Source organism: Pelodiscus sinensis, chromosome 6 (genome assembly GCF_049634645.1).
Source record: "Pelodiscus sinensis isolate JC-2024 chromosome 6, ASM4963464v1, whole genome shotgun sequence".
NCBI lineage: Eukaryota > Metazoa > Chordata > Testudines > Trionychidae > Pelodiscus > Pelodiscus sinensis.
This window is the reverse complement of record NC_134716.1, coordinates 61,845,375-61,863,202: the sequence shown is the minus strand read 5'-3', so window position 1 is coordinate 61,863,202 and position 17,828 is coordinate 61,845,375. Positions and strand designations below refer to the sequence as shown.

General features: G+C 42.4%; 1 protein-coding gene across 4 annotated transcripts in view; it reads left to right on the top strand.

The window, feature by feature from the left end:
• The window catches only part of CAMK4 (calcium/calmodulin dependent protein kinase IV), a 276,795-nt gene that overhangs the window by 139,274 nt on the left and 119,693 nt on the right, over positions 1-17,828 (top strand). For all 4 annotated transcript variants that reach the window (XM_006134451.4, XM_025190384.2, XM_025190385.2 and 1 more), the window contains 2 exons: positions 15,076-15,138; positions 16,005-16,087. In XM_006134451.4, the coding sequence (XP_006134513.1) occupies positions 15,076-15,138; positions 16,005-16,087 (146 nt within the window). The remainder of the gene's footprint in view (positions 1-15,075; positions 15,139-16,004; positions 16,088-17,828) is intronic.

The window sequence follows — 17,828 nt, the reverse complement described above, 5'->3', positions numbered from 1 at the left end:
ATTCATCTGTTCAGTTTAACAGGCTTTGGAAATTGAGAATGAGACTTGTTTGAATAGATACTGACAATTAGAACCAAAATACAATACATTCTAAAGATCCAGTCTCTCAATCCTTTATAACAAGGTGTAAAATATGATGCTGCTCTGCTTCTTTCTTTAGCTGTTGTTTAAGCTCTTGATCCCTATATCTAACATTCATCTACAGCCTGGGGTCTGGCTGCTATAACAGAGCAACAGAAGATTCCTCTGACTGGGGAATCTTGAGGTGGCCCAGCCTGTTCTCCCTTATCCACTTTTCCACCCCCACATTGGGAGCTTAGCCTGGTGAAGCGGAGTGCTGGTCCTCAGCTAACTCAGCTCAGCATGACTGAGAGTAGCACTGCCTGTGCATGGGAGCAAGAGTGCTGGTTTCAACAGAAATATGACTGATTTCATATACAGGACCTAGATTATGCATGAGTGTCACAAGTGTAGCCTAGACTATATATACAATAAATCTGGCTTCACAATTTATCTGGACATCTTGAGAAGCCACCCACGCCATATCAATACAAGGGTATTCCACTGACTGTGTGCTATAGATGGGGCATGCAGTTGACATCTACTGAAGATGACCAGATACTCTGGTTTACCTTTCTGGACAGATAAGAGTTTCTATAAACATCTTGTCCTGAGGTCTAAATCTATTTCTTTTATTTATTTGTGTAGCAATAGTACCTCAAGGTCCTTCAGAGTTCTAAGCTCCATTTGTACTAGGTGCTGTGTTATGCCAACATGTATCTAGCATAGGCCTATACAGATGATAAGATCAAAAATATTTTAGGAACCTCGTGAAAATAGTGCCTCCTAAAATGGCCCCGTAATCCTTTCCTTTGAGTCTCTATCTCCATCTCTTACCTACTCACCGCTATAGGTCTCCCACATATCCTGTACTTCACCCTCCACTGTACCTTTGTGTCCTCCTCTCATTCCCAACTTCATGTCTCCTTTCACTCTGTCAACTACACTTTGAGCAGCCTCCACGTTCTGCTTACTTTATTCTTCATAAAACCTCTGACAACATCTCTGTTTTGGTTGGTACTGAAGTAATAAAGTACCTCACTCCTCTCTGTGTCTTTCTACTGAAGCTTATTGGGCAGGGACTCTGTTATGACTTTCTACCCGCTAGAGAATGGTACATAGAGTAGAAAAAATATTCAAGTTGATGTTTCAAATACAGTTCTCACAATACAAGTTAAAAAGGAAGGCTCTGTGCATCTGGGGTCAAGCTTGGGTTATGAGAATTTTCACGTATCAGTTTACTCTGTTCACAAGATGTATAACCAGCATTGTCCCAGATTAAAGTGGGTCAATTGTTAAGCATCAGTGAATAAGTGTTCTCGAGTACACCACCCTCAGAGCGTAGAGTCAGAGTCTGTTGCACTTAGGAACATTGGGGCAGGGCAGGAGGGGCGGGGCCTACAATAAGGGGTGGATGTTCTGGGCCCGTAAGCTATTTACATACACAAGCAGTAAAGTAGGTACCTAACAGGCTAAGTGCAGATTCATTAATACAGTTTCCGGAAGCGAGGCCCAAGGCAGACACTCCTGCCACAGGCCCCACTTCTGCTCTGCCACTGCCCCACCTATCTACCTCAAATTCTGCCCCTGTTCTGCCTCAACCCACATCCCTTCCAGCCCTTGCAGATGCAGCTGGTTACATGTTGAACATATGTATGTGCATACTTTACTTTTCTTTACTTGCATTAAGGATGCAAACTGACTTCTAGAATAACTGCAAAAGGTTGAGCAAAGTATGAAGTGAAAACTCTCTACTGGATGCATAAAAAGTACTGCAGGGCTATACAATTACTTCTGTGCTTTATTGTATGTTTGATGTGTGTTCTACAGCACCACAATATTCAGCTCAAGTAGAGATGGAGGCAAAAAGTCTACCCAGCTTAGAAGATGAAAGATTGTTTTTAAATGATTTTTATTTTTCATGCTTCCCCTTTCCTCTTTTGTTTATCCTTCAGGCCTTTGTTCCCTGCTCCTTCCATCAAGTTGCTTCCTGAACCATTTGAGAGTGTGGGGAAAAAACTTAAATTACCAGAAACCACAATCTTTCCCTCAAGTCTCAAAAAAGTAATTTCAAATATTGTATTTGACAATACTCTTAAACTTTGTTAAAGACAATTCACTGACAACCTGGATGCAGGAGTCATTGCCTCACTAAGAGTATGTCTACACTAGCCTCTTAGTTCGAACTAGGGAAGCTAATGTAGGCATTCAAAGTTGCAAATGAAGTCCGGGATTTAAATATCCCGGGCTTTATTTGCATCTTCCCATCCGGGCGCCATTTTTAAATCCCCTTTGTACGAACTAACTGCCTGTGGCTACACACGACAGTCAAACGTTAACTCGAACTAAGTCCATTCCACAAGGTGTAACAGTTAACGCGAACTAAAATCTTAGTTCGAGTTAACGTTTGACTGCTGCGTGTAGCCACGGGCAATTAGTTCGGACTAAGGGGATTTAAAAATGGCGCCCAGATGGGAAGATGCAAATAAAGCCCGGGATATTTAAATCCCAGGCTTCATTTGCAACTTCGAATGCCTACATTAGCCTCCCTAGTTCGAGCTAGGGGGCTAGTGTAGACATACCCTAAGAGATGGCTGTTGAGGTTGCTGGAAAGGCTCATATTGCAGAGTGGCTGGCTTAAAAAACAAAACCTTTACTTTATAAAAACTCTTAACTTTGCTCAAAAAGGCAAACCAGTGTCCCAGTCATCTTCACTAGATGTCAAATCCATGCCCTATCTGTAGCCCACAGTCAACGGAATAGCCTTTTATTTATAATTAATAGGGGGCTGTTATGGTTTGCCCCATCAATGCTCTGTTTTGTTGTTTGACTAACTTGCTCTAGTATAACTGAAAAATATTATCCAAACCTGATTAAATATAAACAGCTTGGAATTTTCTGCCCCACTGGTTTTTCTTTTCAGTGTATTCCCCAGTTTTCCTAAACGAGTCTCATTTATAGTTAGCATAAATCAGCACAGATCCACTGTCTTCAGTCGTGTTACGTAAGCTGAGTATTGGACCCTGTATGTCCAAAAGCCATGAGCCAATATGGAGACTCATATTCTAGGAAGGCTTCTTATACTGGTTTTATTGTGGATTTCTCTGTACTCTCGCAAGTGGATGTTATACAGTCATCAGAGATTTTGTAAATTGTAATATTCATCACGTCCTGCCTTTGAAATAAGGGGCATGTTTTTAACAGCAAGGGTAGTTAACCCAGGAACAACTTACCTGGGGACATGGAATATTCTCCAACATTTAAATCGTAAATACAAGAGCAGATCTCTTTTTAAAAACTGTGTTAGAGCTCAAACAGAAGTCATGGGCTGGTCAGAAATATTACTAGAGATATTGCTGGGCAGAAATTTTCTGATGAAATAGTTTTCCATCAGAAAATAGAGATTTGATGTAATCAAAACATTTCACAGGTATGTGTCAGTTCTACCAAAACTTTCAACAGAAGCCGGTAGGCTGGCTTGGTAGCCACCTCCTTGCCTTGTTTCTAGGGTTGCCAGATGGTTTAACCATCGGACATTTAAATATTGGACATTTTAGGTGCCCGGTACTTTCTGAATATATGTGTGTGGGTGTGGGGGTGTGTGTGTGTGTGTGTGACTGTCCAGGTTAGTACCGAACACCTGGCAACCCTACTTGTTTCCTCAAGGTCTGCCCACACACCATCCAGCGTCACATGCTGCTCTCAGGGTAGGGGCAGAGTGGAGAAGGCTTTTTGCGTTCCCCAGGCCCTAATTGGCCCTGGGGTGGGGGAGCAGCAGAGCCTCTGTAGGCTGGATACACCTGCTTGGCAGGTTGGATACAGCCCGCAGAGGCCCTTTTGCCCACCCCTGCGATAAGCAAATGCTTATCAGATAGTCAGTCTACTAGTCAATTTCCCCATCTCCCCCCACTGCCTCTATCAGACAGAGGCAGCTAAGGGAGGAGGGAAAAAGAGATACTTCAAAGTGGCAGCGCTGCACAGCTGAGCTGGGAATCATCTGTGTGGCGCTGCTGCTTTGAAACCCCAAGGCAGTGTTTCAAAAGGGCAGCTGCTGCACAGCTGATCTGCAGCTAATCTGTGCGGCACTACCCCTTTAAAGCCCCAACTGACCCAGCTCCATGGTGCTGCCCCTTTGAAATGCCAAGGTGGCATTTCAAAGGGGCAGCACCGCACAGCTGAGCTGGGGTTCAGCTGTGCGGTGGCTGCCCCTTTGAAACACTGCTTCGGTGTTTCAAAGGGGCAGCCATGGTGCCTGGAGTTAGTTGGGGACTCCCCAGCTGATCCTGGGTTCTGGCAGCATTTCCCCAGAACTCGGGGTCAGCTGGGGACCCGGGCTCCAGAGCACTGCCCCTTTTAAACACAGAGGCGGTGTTTCAAAGGGGGCAGACACCTCACATCTGAACCCCCGGCTCAGCTGTGCGGCGCTGCCCCTTTGAAATGCCAAGGCTGCATTTCAAATGGGCAGTGCCGTGGAGCCTGGGGTAGGCTGGGGAGTCCCCTACTGATCCCGGGCTCCATGGCTTTGAAATGCACAACAGTGCCTGCTGGGGACTCTTGTACATTTCAAAGCAGGCACGCCTGTGTGCAGCCCGAGTCAGTGGGACTTCTGGCTGGCCATGGCTGCACACGGAGTTCCACATTCCTCCTTTGAAATGTACAAGAGGCCCAGTGGAAGTTCCTATCAACTACTCAGTTAACCACAATTTAACAGCCTTAATTTGCTTATCTTAACAAAAATTATGTAGTCCACATCAGCTTAACAGCTGAATAAGCACCTCTCCTCAATAGGAAACACTCATAACAGGACCTGTCTAGTTCTTATGTCAGGCTTTAGCTAAGAAAGCTAGAGGTACAAACAAGGCATTTTGTGTCCAGCCAGTCATCACTTCAGTGGGGGGTGGCTATGTGTCCAGTTGGCTACATCTTCCACTTTTGACTCTGCTCATAGCTGTCACAATCCCTTCAGTCTTTCCCTCTCTCCCCTGGGCTTACACGACTGTGTCCTTCCTGATTTCTCCCAAACTTGCTAACCACATTTCTACCATGTTTTAAAATTTTTCCTAAACTCTCACTCCTTTTGGTAGCCCTTTAGCCTCATTCCTGTCTTCTTTTTCTGTGCAAACGCATTCTTGGCTACCTTATCACCTTCCATGTCTCCAATTCTGTGCCAATGGTCCCTAACTTTGTTTCTCTAGCCTAATTTCTCCCCTTTTACTCAGTCTTGTATCTGCACCTGCCTTTCTGACATTTGTTTTGAGACATTCACTTTCTATTTCAAGCAAATAGTCTCCGAAACAGAACTTTTCATCTGTATTCCTAAACCTTACCCATTTCTATTTGCAGTGTATTTGTAGAAGCACTGTTCATTTAAAAAGCAGAGGAGCAGCAGGGGACGTGGTGTAAGCTGGGAATCAGCTGTCCCGGCTCGCGCCTGGTCCTAAACACTGACTCTTATTACATTTAAAAAGCAGAGGTGCAGTGTTTGTGGCTAGGTGCAAAACAGGACAGCTGATTCCTGGTTTGTGCCCAGTCCCCCACTGCACCTCTGCCACCCTGCGGAGATGGTTCTGGAGGGAACTGGCTTTTAAGCCCCTCCACCAGTTCCTGCTCTCTCCTTTGCTGCCTCTTTGGGGGGAGGGGAAGAGGGAGGAGAGAGAAAGCAACTAGTTGAGTACTGACTCAACTAGTCACTTAGGGTATGTCTACACTACCACCTTAGTTCGAACTAGGGCGGTAATGTAGTCAACTGGAGTTGCAAATGAAGCCCGGGATTTGAATTTCCCTGGCTTCATTTGCATGTTGCCGGGCGCTGCCATTTTTAAATGTCCGCTAGTTTGGACTCCGTGCCCTGCGGCTACACGCGGTACGAACTAGGTAGTTCGAACTAGGCTTCCTAGCTACGGGGCACGGAGTCCGAACTAGCAGACATTTAAAAATGGCGGCTCCCGGCAACATGCAAATGAAGCCCAGGAAATTCAAATCCCGGGCTTCATTTGCAACTCCGGTTGACTACATTACCACCCTAGTTCGAACTAGGGTGGTAGTGTAGACATACCCGTACATCCCTAATGCCAACTATGCATAAGCAACTGGACTCTGCTCCTGGGAAGTGGCTGGTAGGGTTGCCAGGTGTCCAGTTTTGAACCGGACAGTCCAGTATTTGAGGGTTCTGTCTGGGAAATAAATTGAGAGAATACCAGACATATAAATGTCCAGTATTTTCTAAGTACGTTTTATTATTATGTGTATCAGTACGTAGTTGTGTACTGCCTGGCTGGTAGCCATGCTTGCACTGCCTGAGCATGTCCACCAGCCAGGCAAACGCAACAACACAGTACAGAGGAGGGGGGCAGAGCCTGGGCCAGATGGAATCCCTGGGGCCGGACTCACCCGTGCTTCGCCAGGACTGTGCGCGGGATGGGCAGCACCCCAGAATCTGCATGCACCCGGGCCAGCCCCACTCCCCACTGGCCGATTCTCTCTCCCCATCCCCACCCTGGCCATCCCCACTCCCTCCCAGCCAGCCTTGCTTCCCACTGGCCGGTTCTCCCCTCTGCCCCCTGATCTCCCCCTGCCCAGCACCGTTCACTCCAACCCCCTCTCAACCAGCCCTGCTTCCCGCTGGCTGGTACCCCCCGCCCTGACCTCCTGGCCAGCCCCGCTCTCCTCCAGGCTGGTGCCCTCCTCCCCCATCTGGATAAAGTATGTCCGGTATTTTTTTTTAAGCCATCTGGTAACCCTAGTGTCTGGGAAGGGCTCTAAAGACCACTTGACACACATACTTCATTTAAATTATTATCACTTATTTTTCGTATTCAGCAGTGCCCACAGTATGCTGTGTGATGAAGATACAATCCCCGCCCCAGAGAATTCACAATTTGAGAGGACAAGCAATAATCAGAATGTGAGCTGAAGTGTTAAAATACACAATACATCCATTTCTTATATGAATAAATCTCAACTTGACCTTCACCCTAGTGATTATGCATATCAGAATTGTATGTATTTTGATATGGCCCTGTCTCAGCTCCTTCATAGGCTGCCTATATTGTAAGGTGTTTGGGGGCAGGAACATGTCTTCCTTTTTGTGTAGATTGTGCTTAGCATATTGTGGAGGCACACCAGAATACAAATAGGAATGAGACTGCCTAAGAACAGTGCCATGTCACTCTTCATAACAATTCCTGCCTCTTGATTGGCTTCTGGCATTTTAATGCTCCATGTGATGTCTGCCCAGATAAACCATGAAAGCGTGCAAATAAAGATATAAATCATGGCATGCCATGCGCCGTGCACTGTGTCTGAATCTATGCCCTTGCTCTTGGAGACTTCTTGCCAAGGGCCAGCAGCAAAGAACTAATAGGTGAACCAGCTTTTGTTAGCCTGAGAGAGCATTCTATAAATTAAAGAAGACACACACATACCTTTTTATGATTTGCTTTTTAAGTGGATTACAATATAGGACTTGGCTTTGGGAAACTGTCCTGTTAACTCTCATGGTTGTTAAGTCACGCAAACCTGGCGTTCACAAGGTAGTAAAACTCACCTGGTAGATTTCCAAAGGAAGAGGGGATTTTATGCTCAGTCAGAGATCAAATACAACTGAGGAGAATGACTGTTCAGGAATGTCCTGTAGTTCTTTTAGAATAGATTAAAACCAAAGGATAATCCCTTAGTCAGCCAAGGAAAGTCACTACACTAGCATAACCCATGAACTGCTGTCAGCTAGCATAGATTTTACTGCTGCTGCGCAAAGGGTCTGATTCTGGAGCACTTACGCTCACTGTGTAGTATCTACTTATGTAAATAGCCCTATGGCTTACTCACAAAAATAGTACGCAACATGTGAAAGGATTCAATGCTCAGAGAAGCTGTCTTGGCCGATGCAGGCTTTGAATTTGTAAAGTGCATCCAGGTAAAATCCAGATTGGTTCTAGTTTGGTGAAAACATATTGGATGGATATTGGTTTGCACAACTCAGACTAACAGTTCGTATCTGAGTGCCTTTTAGCCAAACATTTAGAGTTGTGGGGTATTTTTTGATAAATGGTTCAGGTTTAGGCCCATTTTTTCCTCTGTTAGCTTACTAACATTTATACAAATATATATTACTAGCAGGTGAGATTTGGTGTTGATAGGCAAAGTCATTTTGTGTAGATTACACTTATAGGAAAGTTCAAGAAATTAAATATATGTAATAGAATTTTTTATTAATGTGCTTGCAAATGGTAAGTAAAAGAACAGTTTTAAATTTATAGGATTTCAACTTCAAACATTCATTTTATTGAATAATTACCATAAATAGTAAATTTGAATCAGAAACTCGTAAAGCTTCCATTAATCTTTCCATAACTGATTTGAATTATCTTGTGATTTGTAATAGTGTAGGGATAACATATTAATGTATTAAAAATGATTCCCCCAAATGGAAGTGACTCCCCATAATTTGTTCCCCACAACTTAGTGTTTAGATTTATTATTAATTCTTCTTCTTATTATTATTATTATTTGTTAAGATTGTTAAATGTTTAGATTTATTATTATTATTGTCTCTTTAGAATATAATGTATTAGGTCATGTAATTTAGAACTGTTAAGAATATAATCCTATGTAGCCAGAAACAGGCCCCCCCCCCCCCCCCCCCCCCCCCCGCGCTCCAGGGCATACTCAAGCTTGTGCAAGGGGCTGCTTGAAATTGACATTGCAGAGATACATTGTAACAATGCATTGTCAAGCCACTAACTCTGCTATGGGAGCCAAGCCCTGTAATTGACTTAAGGGCATTGTTACTTAATTGAGGCTTGTTCTCTTTAAAACATTGTAACTTTATTCAGCACTCAGAGAATGTTTTAAGCAATACCACCCAGAAACTTTTGTAACTACAACTTTTATTATTATACAAAATACTGTATGAATGTATGAGAGAGTGCTTGGATGATGAGTGAATGGTTCTGAGAGGTGCCAGCCTGAGAATACAGCAACAAAGGGCTGAAAAAGGCGTCAGGTGCCAGTGCAACCAAAAGGTGTCAAGTGGAGAAACTGGAGGTCCACCCGATGAGATCACTGCTGAGCACCTGGCAGCCACCCTGGAGACATCAGCATGATACAGCAATTTCCATAGACTGGCATAGGAAGAAATTCCTATAAGAACTGGACTAAAAAACTATGGAATCAGAGTCCAAGGTTCTGCTGCCAGCCCACCAGGAGCTTCAGATGTGCATCTGATCAGGACTTCGCTCTCCACTACCATCACTTGTGTACAGAGTACCTGGCCAGTATCCTGTCACAAGCAACTTCCAGGCTGGTAACTATACACAGAACTTGAATGAATGGATGTATGAATGAATGGTTTTATATATATATATATATATACATACACACACACACACACACACACACACAAGTGTATAAGGGTTAAGTAGTGATAGGAATAAGTAGTTAAACAACGTTGTTTGTTTCTATCTTTTCTTTATTTTTTTATTATTATCTTTACAATAAATGTGGCTTTTTGCCTTATCCCCCTCATAAGATCCTGCTTGCTTTTATTTGGTACAACAATAGTAAACATTTTCTTTGAACTACAATGACAGTTGAATAGGTGACTCGATTTTAATTTTGCTAGCAACTATTTTTATGAACTTTAATCGTAATAGTCGACTTTTTTCCAATGAAAAACAAAAATACAGTAAAACTCCAATAGTCCGGCACTCCTGATAGTCCGGCATGAAAATGGCAAGAGCCTAGTGAGTGAGCTTCAGCAAAAAATGAGTCACAAGGTAACAGCAGCTGAACTGAGCAAAAAGGGTAAAAAAAGGCTTAAAAAAACCTAAAATATTACAGTATACAGGCAGTCCCCGGGTTACATGGATCCGACTTACATCGGATCCCTACTTACAAACAGGGTGAGGCAACCCCGCACTAGCTGCTTCCCTCCAGCAGACCAGGGAGACGCGAAGCTAGCACCCCCCACAGCAGACCAGGGAGACGCAGAGCGGCTTTTCTCAGCAGACACCTCAGCTTGAGAATAAAGGACTGAGGGAAGTGAGGTGTGGGAGAATAAAGCTGAGCTCTGGAGAAATGTTTGGTTAGAGTTTCCCCTATAATATGTACCAGTTCCGACTTGCATACAAATTCAACTTAAGAACAAACCTACACTCCCTATCTTGTACGTAACCCGGGGACTGCCTGTACTGTATACAGTATGTATAATAAAAAGGGTTAAGAACACTTTATATACAGTATATAATGTATACTGTGTGTGTGTGTGTGTGTGTGTGTGTGTGTGTGTGTGTGTGTGTATATGCAGTTTATAGTACCTCCTGATAGTCTGGCATATCTGATAATCTGGCACCACCTAGGTCCCATACGTTCTGGATTATCGGAAGTCTACTGTAATTATTTAAACCTTTTATCCAGTGTATTCCAATGTAAAAAGTAGTGCATTCAGCTAACTTAAGTGGCAGGATTTGTTTACGCAAAGTTTGGTATCTTCAGGTAATCATGAAGTATGAAGTATGACTTCAAATCCACAAACAAAATATATAATAGATTGGCAAGAATTTAAATGTGATCTAAATACAATGTTTTCAAAATATTTATTCCCAGGTGTATAATTGTTTTCCTAGTAATGTGATTGCCTTCAGGAATAGACAAATCCCAGTAACCAAAGTGTAGATACTTTGTTTTCAGGAATAGACAAACCCCAGTAATGGAAGTGTAGATACTTGTACCTAGGATAAACATCTAGTACTAAAGTCAGGCCTGATGTAAGTAGATGCATGGATGAGACTGGACCACATTAAGTGATGACATATGTTTGGTACAAGTGACACTTTGCATATGAGTTAGTAAGAAAATAAATGAAAGAGGTAATATACCATGGCCTCCCTAATGCTCTTACCATAAACAAGATTTTTGTTTTTAACACACACACACACACACACACACACACACACACACACTTCAGATTATAAGATTTATCCCCATAGCCATTTTTAGCTTTCTAGGCGGTTTACAAATATCTAACTATCCTAGGTACTAACATGGCCCCCATTACTGCAATATCATAGCTCCTCAGAATCTTTTAACAGCTGAATCTCCAAGCATCTCTTTGAGCTATGGAAGATTTGTTTTCATTATTTGTCATAAGGGGAACTGAGGCACAGAGACTCTGACTTGCTTGGTGTCACACTGGAAGAATGTGGCAGGGTAGGGAATTGTACATGAATCTCGGGCGAGTGCCCAAACCACCTCGCGTTGCCATCAGGCAGATAAAGTCAGAATCCTGCTCCTTAAGTTCTTTCTTGTACCCTAGCAATGCCCGTTTGGGTCCCAAAGGAAAACTCAGGCATGTCTGCACTACAAATTACTTCAGTATAACTTACATCACACAAGTATGAATAATCTACACCATGAGCTACGCAAGTTGCTCCAACCTAAATGCCAGCATGGGCAGTACTACTTCAGTGAAAGCTTCTTTCCACAGACACAGCTACTCTCTCATATGCAGGCAGGAGTTAGTAAGCCGATGGGAAAATTGTCTCTTCTTGCCTTTGAGACTCTTTACCAGAAGTGCTGCAGCAATGCAGCTACGTGAGTCCAGCTGTGCTGCTGTAGTGTAGACATAGCTTTTTTGGATACCTGTTGCCAGATATTCATAATGCATGAACATGTCCAAAAATAGAGAAAATGAATTGTGTGTGGTTCAGTTTGAAACTGACAGCATGCCAGAGAAAGTAGATTGCCTCATTTAACTAGTTTTCATGGAGGAATAACTGCCTTCTACAATATTTTGAATGTATTTGCTTGATGCCCACTGAGATAGACAGGCATTTTACAGAGAGTAAGAAAACAAGTTCAGAATTCATCAAGCTCCAATCTCCTTAAACCTTGAGAATTTAGTAAGTATTCAAAGCCTGTTCCTCCAAATCTTCACTCAGACAAGTAATCTTTAGGCAGACGAATAGCCTCATTGATGTCGAGAAATTGCTCACGAGTTATGATTTGCGGAACGATGCCCATTATTTATTATTTACAGTCACAGCCTCCTAGTTTTTATATTGGCTCACAAGAAACAAGGCAGCTGCTTTACCTGGAAGTCCTAAAAAATGTCCAGTGTACAAATTTAGTACACTCAGGGTATGTCTACACTGCATAGCTTTTCCAGAAAAACAGCCGTTTTTCCAGAAAAACTACACTTACGTCCACACTGCTATTGAGTTCTTTCGATAGAAAGTCAAAAGAACAGAGGGGGTTTTCCGACAGCATTAAACCTCTTTCTATGAGGAAGAAGCCTTTTTTCCAAAAAAGCTTTTTCGGAAAAAGGCGTGTGTGGACGCAACAGAGTGTTTTTTCGAAAGAAGAAGCCTCCAGAAAAAAGAACAGGTGCACTGATGGCCACTCCATCCACAGTAATCGCAACTGAAACGCAAGATAGCATCCAATCAATGTGGACGCTATCTTTCAAAAAAGTACATCATTTTTTCATTGCGCTTTTGCTGTGTACACGCTCTTGAAAAAAAGTTTTTCTGGCAGATCTCTTCTGGAAAAGCTTCTGCCGAAGGAAGCTTGCAGTCTACTTGTATTACTCAGTATCCCTAGTCTCTGCCTTGGCATAAGCCTGCATGCCCCATGCTGAGATGATGAGCTCCACAAATTGTTTTTTAAGGGGTGCAGATAGAACACGAATACAAAGATGTTGCTTCCAATGCAGGCTGGGTCTTTGGAGGGACTTATGCTCTGATGCCAGTTTGATTGACACATTCTGTGAGTAGTCCCCGTTGATTGCCTTTATTGAAATTCACTGGGCTTGCTAATATGAACCAGCTTTACAGAGAAGTCCACACAGGATTTTCACTTGACCATTTCAGTCCCTTTTCATTGCTGCTGTTTCAAAGAAGCACAAGTCTAATTCTGTACTTGCATATTCCACTTCCACCCTACTATAAAACTATTGACTTCAGCTGATTTACAGGTCTGTAAATGGAGGAGATTTGAGCTTTTTATTTGTGTTGTTTGAAAATGAAAATGAAGTTTGTTATCACTGGTAAAACAACTGCTGTATTTGTTCCCTGTTGAAGCAAAATTTAGGAAGCTTTTGTTTAAGCAGTGTTGCCTCTCCGTCCATATGGTATCTGCTTCTATAACATGAGAGCTTTTAAAAGCATTTATTTCTTACTTTCTAGTCGTAACCTTGATAAGTACTCAAAAATATGTCTCCTTAATAGAGGCACAAACCCTGAGTATAAGGTTCTACTTGTTCATTAGGCAGTTTTCTACTTTTCAGGGTGAATTCCTTTGGATAATATTGAATTTTTGAGTGAAACAAAACAAAGAAACACTCCCTTCCCGCAGGCCAGCTAATGTACCAGGACCATCCATTTTTAAAAAATTATATCACAAACGTTTCTACAAACTATGCTAGAAAATAAAAAACCTAGAATTTCTGAAAGCCTGTACAAGAATGCTGAAATGCACTCGAAGGTAAAAATCCTCCATATAGTAATGCTCATTTCGTTATAACAGGATTACCTTTATCCATTTGGATGACGACTAACCTACTGATTCTTACTGAGTTAGGGACATGTGAGATATTAATAATTAGTATTATTCAGTATGCTGCTTGCTTGTATGAAAGCGTCTGTTACTAGGACAGTTCCTCCATTAACTTACTGATTATACCTGGGGTGGCCAATAATTTTTGCAGGGGGGCCCACTTAACGAATTTTGGTACATGGTCATGGGCCGTCTCTACCCTGGAAGGGACAGGGCTGAGAACTAGCATCCCCCAGAGTTGTCTGGAACTAGAGGCTTTGAATTAAAAACACAGGAAAGTGCTTACAGCTGCCAGCCCCACCGCTACCTCATAGCCTGGCAGCTGTCCACAGTTGCTGTGGCTATTTAAAGGACTTGCAGCTCTGGCCCCTACCAGGGTAGTGCCACGACCATGAGCTGTGAGCCATTTAAATACGATCCTGCTGCCTGAGCCACCTCCAGGAAATTCGGTGGCATGGGTAACAGGATATAAATAGAAAGCAGCCCACAGGCCAGATCAAAGTGTTAGGTGGGCTGAATCCCTGTCCTGGGTTATACCCTAATTAAATAAATAAAATAAACCTCATATCATTTTCAAACATAAAAGGTATTTTTTCTTTGTGCACTTCAGTGTCTGAGTATGCAGTACACAGCGCCCTCCCCCTTCCAAGCCTGGTAGGGGGTTAGCCCTCGTCCTCTGACTAGTAGGAGGAGCACAGTTGTCCTCTTGAATGACCTTGCAGCACAGTAGGGCTGGGCCAACTGTGGGGGAATTGGCCCTCAATGTTGCTATAAGTGAAATGTGCTAAAACTAAAACACTCTATAAGTAATAAGGGAAGGTGGAAACTGAGTCTGGAAGAAGAGAGCGGGTCTGGGAAGAGTGTGGTTGTTGAGCAACAAATGGGAGGAGGGTCCTCCTCAGAAGTGAATTGAATGACCAGCTCCTAGAGACCACTGCTTTAGATGTGTCTCTGAAGCAAGTCAACCCTTATGCCTTGATTTAGGCTCTGGTTGAGGGGTGTTGAGCCCAGGCAGTGCCATCCTTTATATTCATCTTTTGGTTTTATAGCAAAATATGCCACAAAGGCATAAACTCCACCGATGTGTGAAGGAGCCTTCCTGACTAACCTGGCTTACACTGTTAAACACGTTGTGCTGGGCTATATCCATCCCATGGTGTAATGGAGATACACAGGGACAGAATAGCAAATACAATCTCTAGCCTCTTTTTCAGGCTTGTCTTTCATGAGCTTGCTGCAATGTGAATGTTCTAGAGAGAAACTTTACGTTATTCTAGAGCATGGGGAGACCGGTTCTCTTCTATGCATAGGAAACATAAGCTGTTGGAGTTGTGCAAGAGACATTGATCATTATCCTAAGAAATCTAGCATTCTGCTCATAGAGGTTTTCCTGTAATACTGTTAGAAGTTTCTAAGATGAGTATTACAGACACATTTCACAACTTTTTTTCTTTTAACCAGGTAGACAAGAAAATTGTCCGAACTGAAATAGGCGTTCTCCTTCGCCTCTCACATCCAAACATTGTAAGTGGGTATTTTTACAGTGTTTCACTGTGTGGCTCTCATTAACAATGTATTTAGTTTCTCATACCACAGTAATGATCTTTATAGCTCACCTTGTGCACTAAAAAGGCTTCAAATAAATATCTGGGGCGTTATCTAAGATCACTAGGTCAGAGTTGCATTTTAAAGTAAATTATTAAAGTTTCTGCCATGTAGAGAGACACAATTTACAAAAACAAGCCTTTTGCTTAAAGGGGAACCTTGCAGAAAAAGGATAAATAGAGCCAGCTAGCAGTGTCATCGTTATTAATCCCTGGAGAGAAGGGAATGCCTTGTGTTTGTGTAACCCACACACCTTCTAGAGATGGTGTACTGTTCCATGTAGAGGTACTTAGACCACTTATAAAGAGGAAGAAAGAGTGTGCTCTACAGACTTAACTGAGAGTCAACTGGCTTTTAGCTCAAGCTGTAGAGGCTCATGTACTAAGCTCCAGAGGTTCTAGGTTCCATTCCACCTATCAGCATTACATTTGTCTTCAGGGACTTCCTCTGTAAGACTCAGGGAGATGTGCTGAAGTGCTGTAAAGATAGCAGTCTCTAATTTTTCTGTGTTTGAGAGAGGGTTGCAGAGTTATGAGCGGTGAGTATGTAGGGACGAAAGACAGAAGGATCCCAGATGAGGAAAAAAGCAAAAAACAAATAATTAGGCACCACAAACAATACTTCCAATTAATTGCTTAACTGATACAAGCATGAACTTTGTAATTATTGTTAGTAGCATCTTCCATTTTACTAAAATACGTTTGTGGTAGAGTATCCTATAGTGCATAGACGCGGTTGAAGAGAGAAATGAGAAAATAATTACTCTATTTGGTATTTTTCTCCAGATAAAATTGAAGGAGATATTTGAAACCCCCACTGAAATCAGTCTTGTTCTGGAATTGGTCACAGGAGGGGAGCTATTTGACAGGTGAGTGTTTTATGCAAAATGCACCCTGCAACATCCATAGGGAATTTTGTGGTGTTCACCTTACAATGCCTTGCCCAGCAAGGAATCATGTAGAATTTATAGTAATTGAAGTAGTTCCATCTGATTGAGGAATACTTCTGTGAGTAAAAGTCTGCAGACTCTGGCTCCAAATGAATACAAGGTTTCTCAGTGGAGATCTTTTAAATAAAATACCAAATAAGTAAAAAATGGAGGAAATAAGTCAATAAAATCTAAATAGCACATAGTGTTGCAGAAGAGGACTCATCAGGCAAACATCAAAGCCGGGGTCATGCAGGCAGTCAGAAAGTGAATAAGGAAGCAGTGTGCTGTGCAAGAAAGGGACACTTGGAACACAGCAGAAAAAATGCTAGGCAAAAGTCAGGGGAACAGTGGTTAGAAGGGAGAAATGCCATACAAAAAGTTGGTCTGCTGAGCAGTGAGAGAGGCCCTTGCGCCCTCTCTTCCCCCCCCCCCCATTTAGCACTTAATTATATCTGTGACAATTCAGAACATCTGTAAAATGATTTTGCAAGAAAATTGTTAAATTCTGCAGACTATTTAACTATACTGCTTCACAGTCAGAAACATATTGGTATCTGTGTATAGAATTATGAAAAAATCTGTAAGCTATTCTTTTTGGTATGGTTTCATGTTAAGGTTTCTTAAGAGAGCTTTTTATTTTTGTTTTAGAGCAAAACATGGTCAAAGCCTTCATTGCTCACTTGTTAAACAAACCCTTTGTACTGCTGAACTAATCTGCTGATGAACAGTGCTGTCCAAATCACACTGGACCAGGATATTTAATCTTTCCTTCCCGAGGCTTAACTGTTTAATATTTAAATGGAATATAATATAAGTATGCATTAAAGAAATTGAACGTGAAATGAACTTTGATTTGGGGAAACACAAATTTGTCCTTTTTTCTATGGATAATAGAACACAGGAGAAGCAAACCCTTCACTCACTCATTCAGTTGAGAGAAGAAAAGTGTGCATACATGTGCATGCACATGCCATATCCGGTCACAGCTGTCAGGCAAAACATAGTGCTAATTACACCATTAAAATCCAGTAAGCTAGCATGCCAGGAGACTGTGCAGCACCAGACTTCTCTGTAGAGGAGACTTTTGTATGGCAAGTTTTTGTACGGTATCATGGAGAAGGACATGTCAAAGAAATGGTTCTTTTTTCTGTGAAAAACAATCGGTGAGGTTGGGAGGGCTTGAAGGTAGCATCTCTTCCTATCTCAGCTTACAGTAGCCGAATGGAGCCCCTTTGAAGACTGTCTGGGACTTGCTTTCACTTTGGAGGCTAGGATTTCATATGCTAAGTGTTGGAAATAAGCTAGGACACTCTGGATGCAGGTGAAAACAAGCGGAGGATTTATTATACATCAGCTGATGGAGTGACACGCAGGGGTTACCCTGGTGAACACTGGTTAATTAACACAATACAATAGATTATATAGTCAGCAGGTGGACGGAGGAAAAATGATTTGATAGGTCTAGCAGCAAGACGAAATGAGCACATAAGCCAATAGAACTACTAAAGATTACATAATATCTCCGCCCATTGCAAAGTAACAGCTCGTTAATTAATATACAGGTGGTTATTGTTCAAATGCCAAAACATGTCAGCAAAACAGTAATAACATTTTAGTCTGCATAGATGATGTTGCTATAGCAGGCGGGTATGGCCTTGAGTTGGTGCAGCACTTGGTT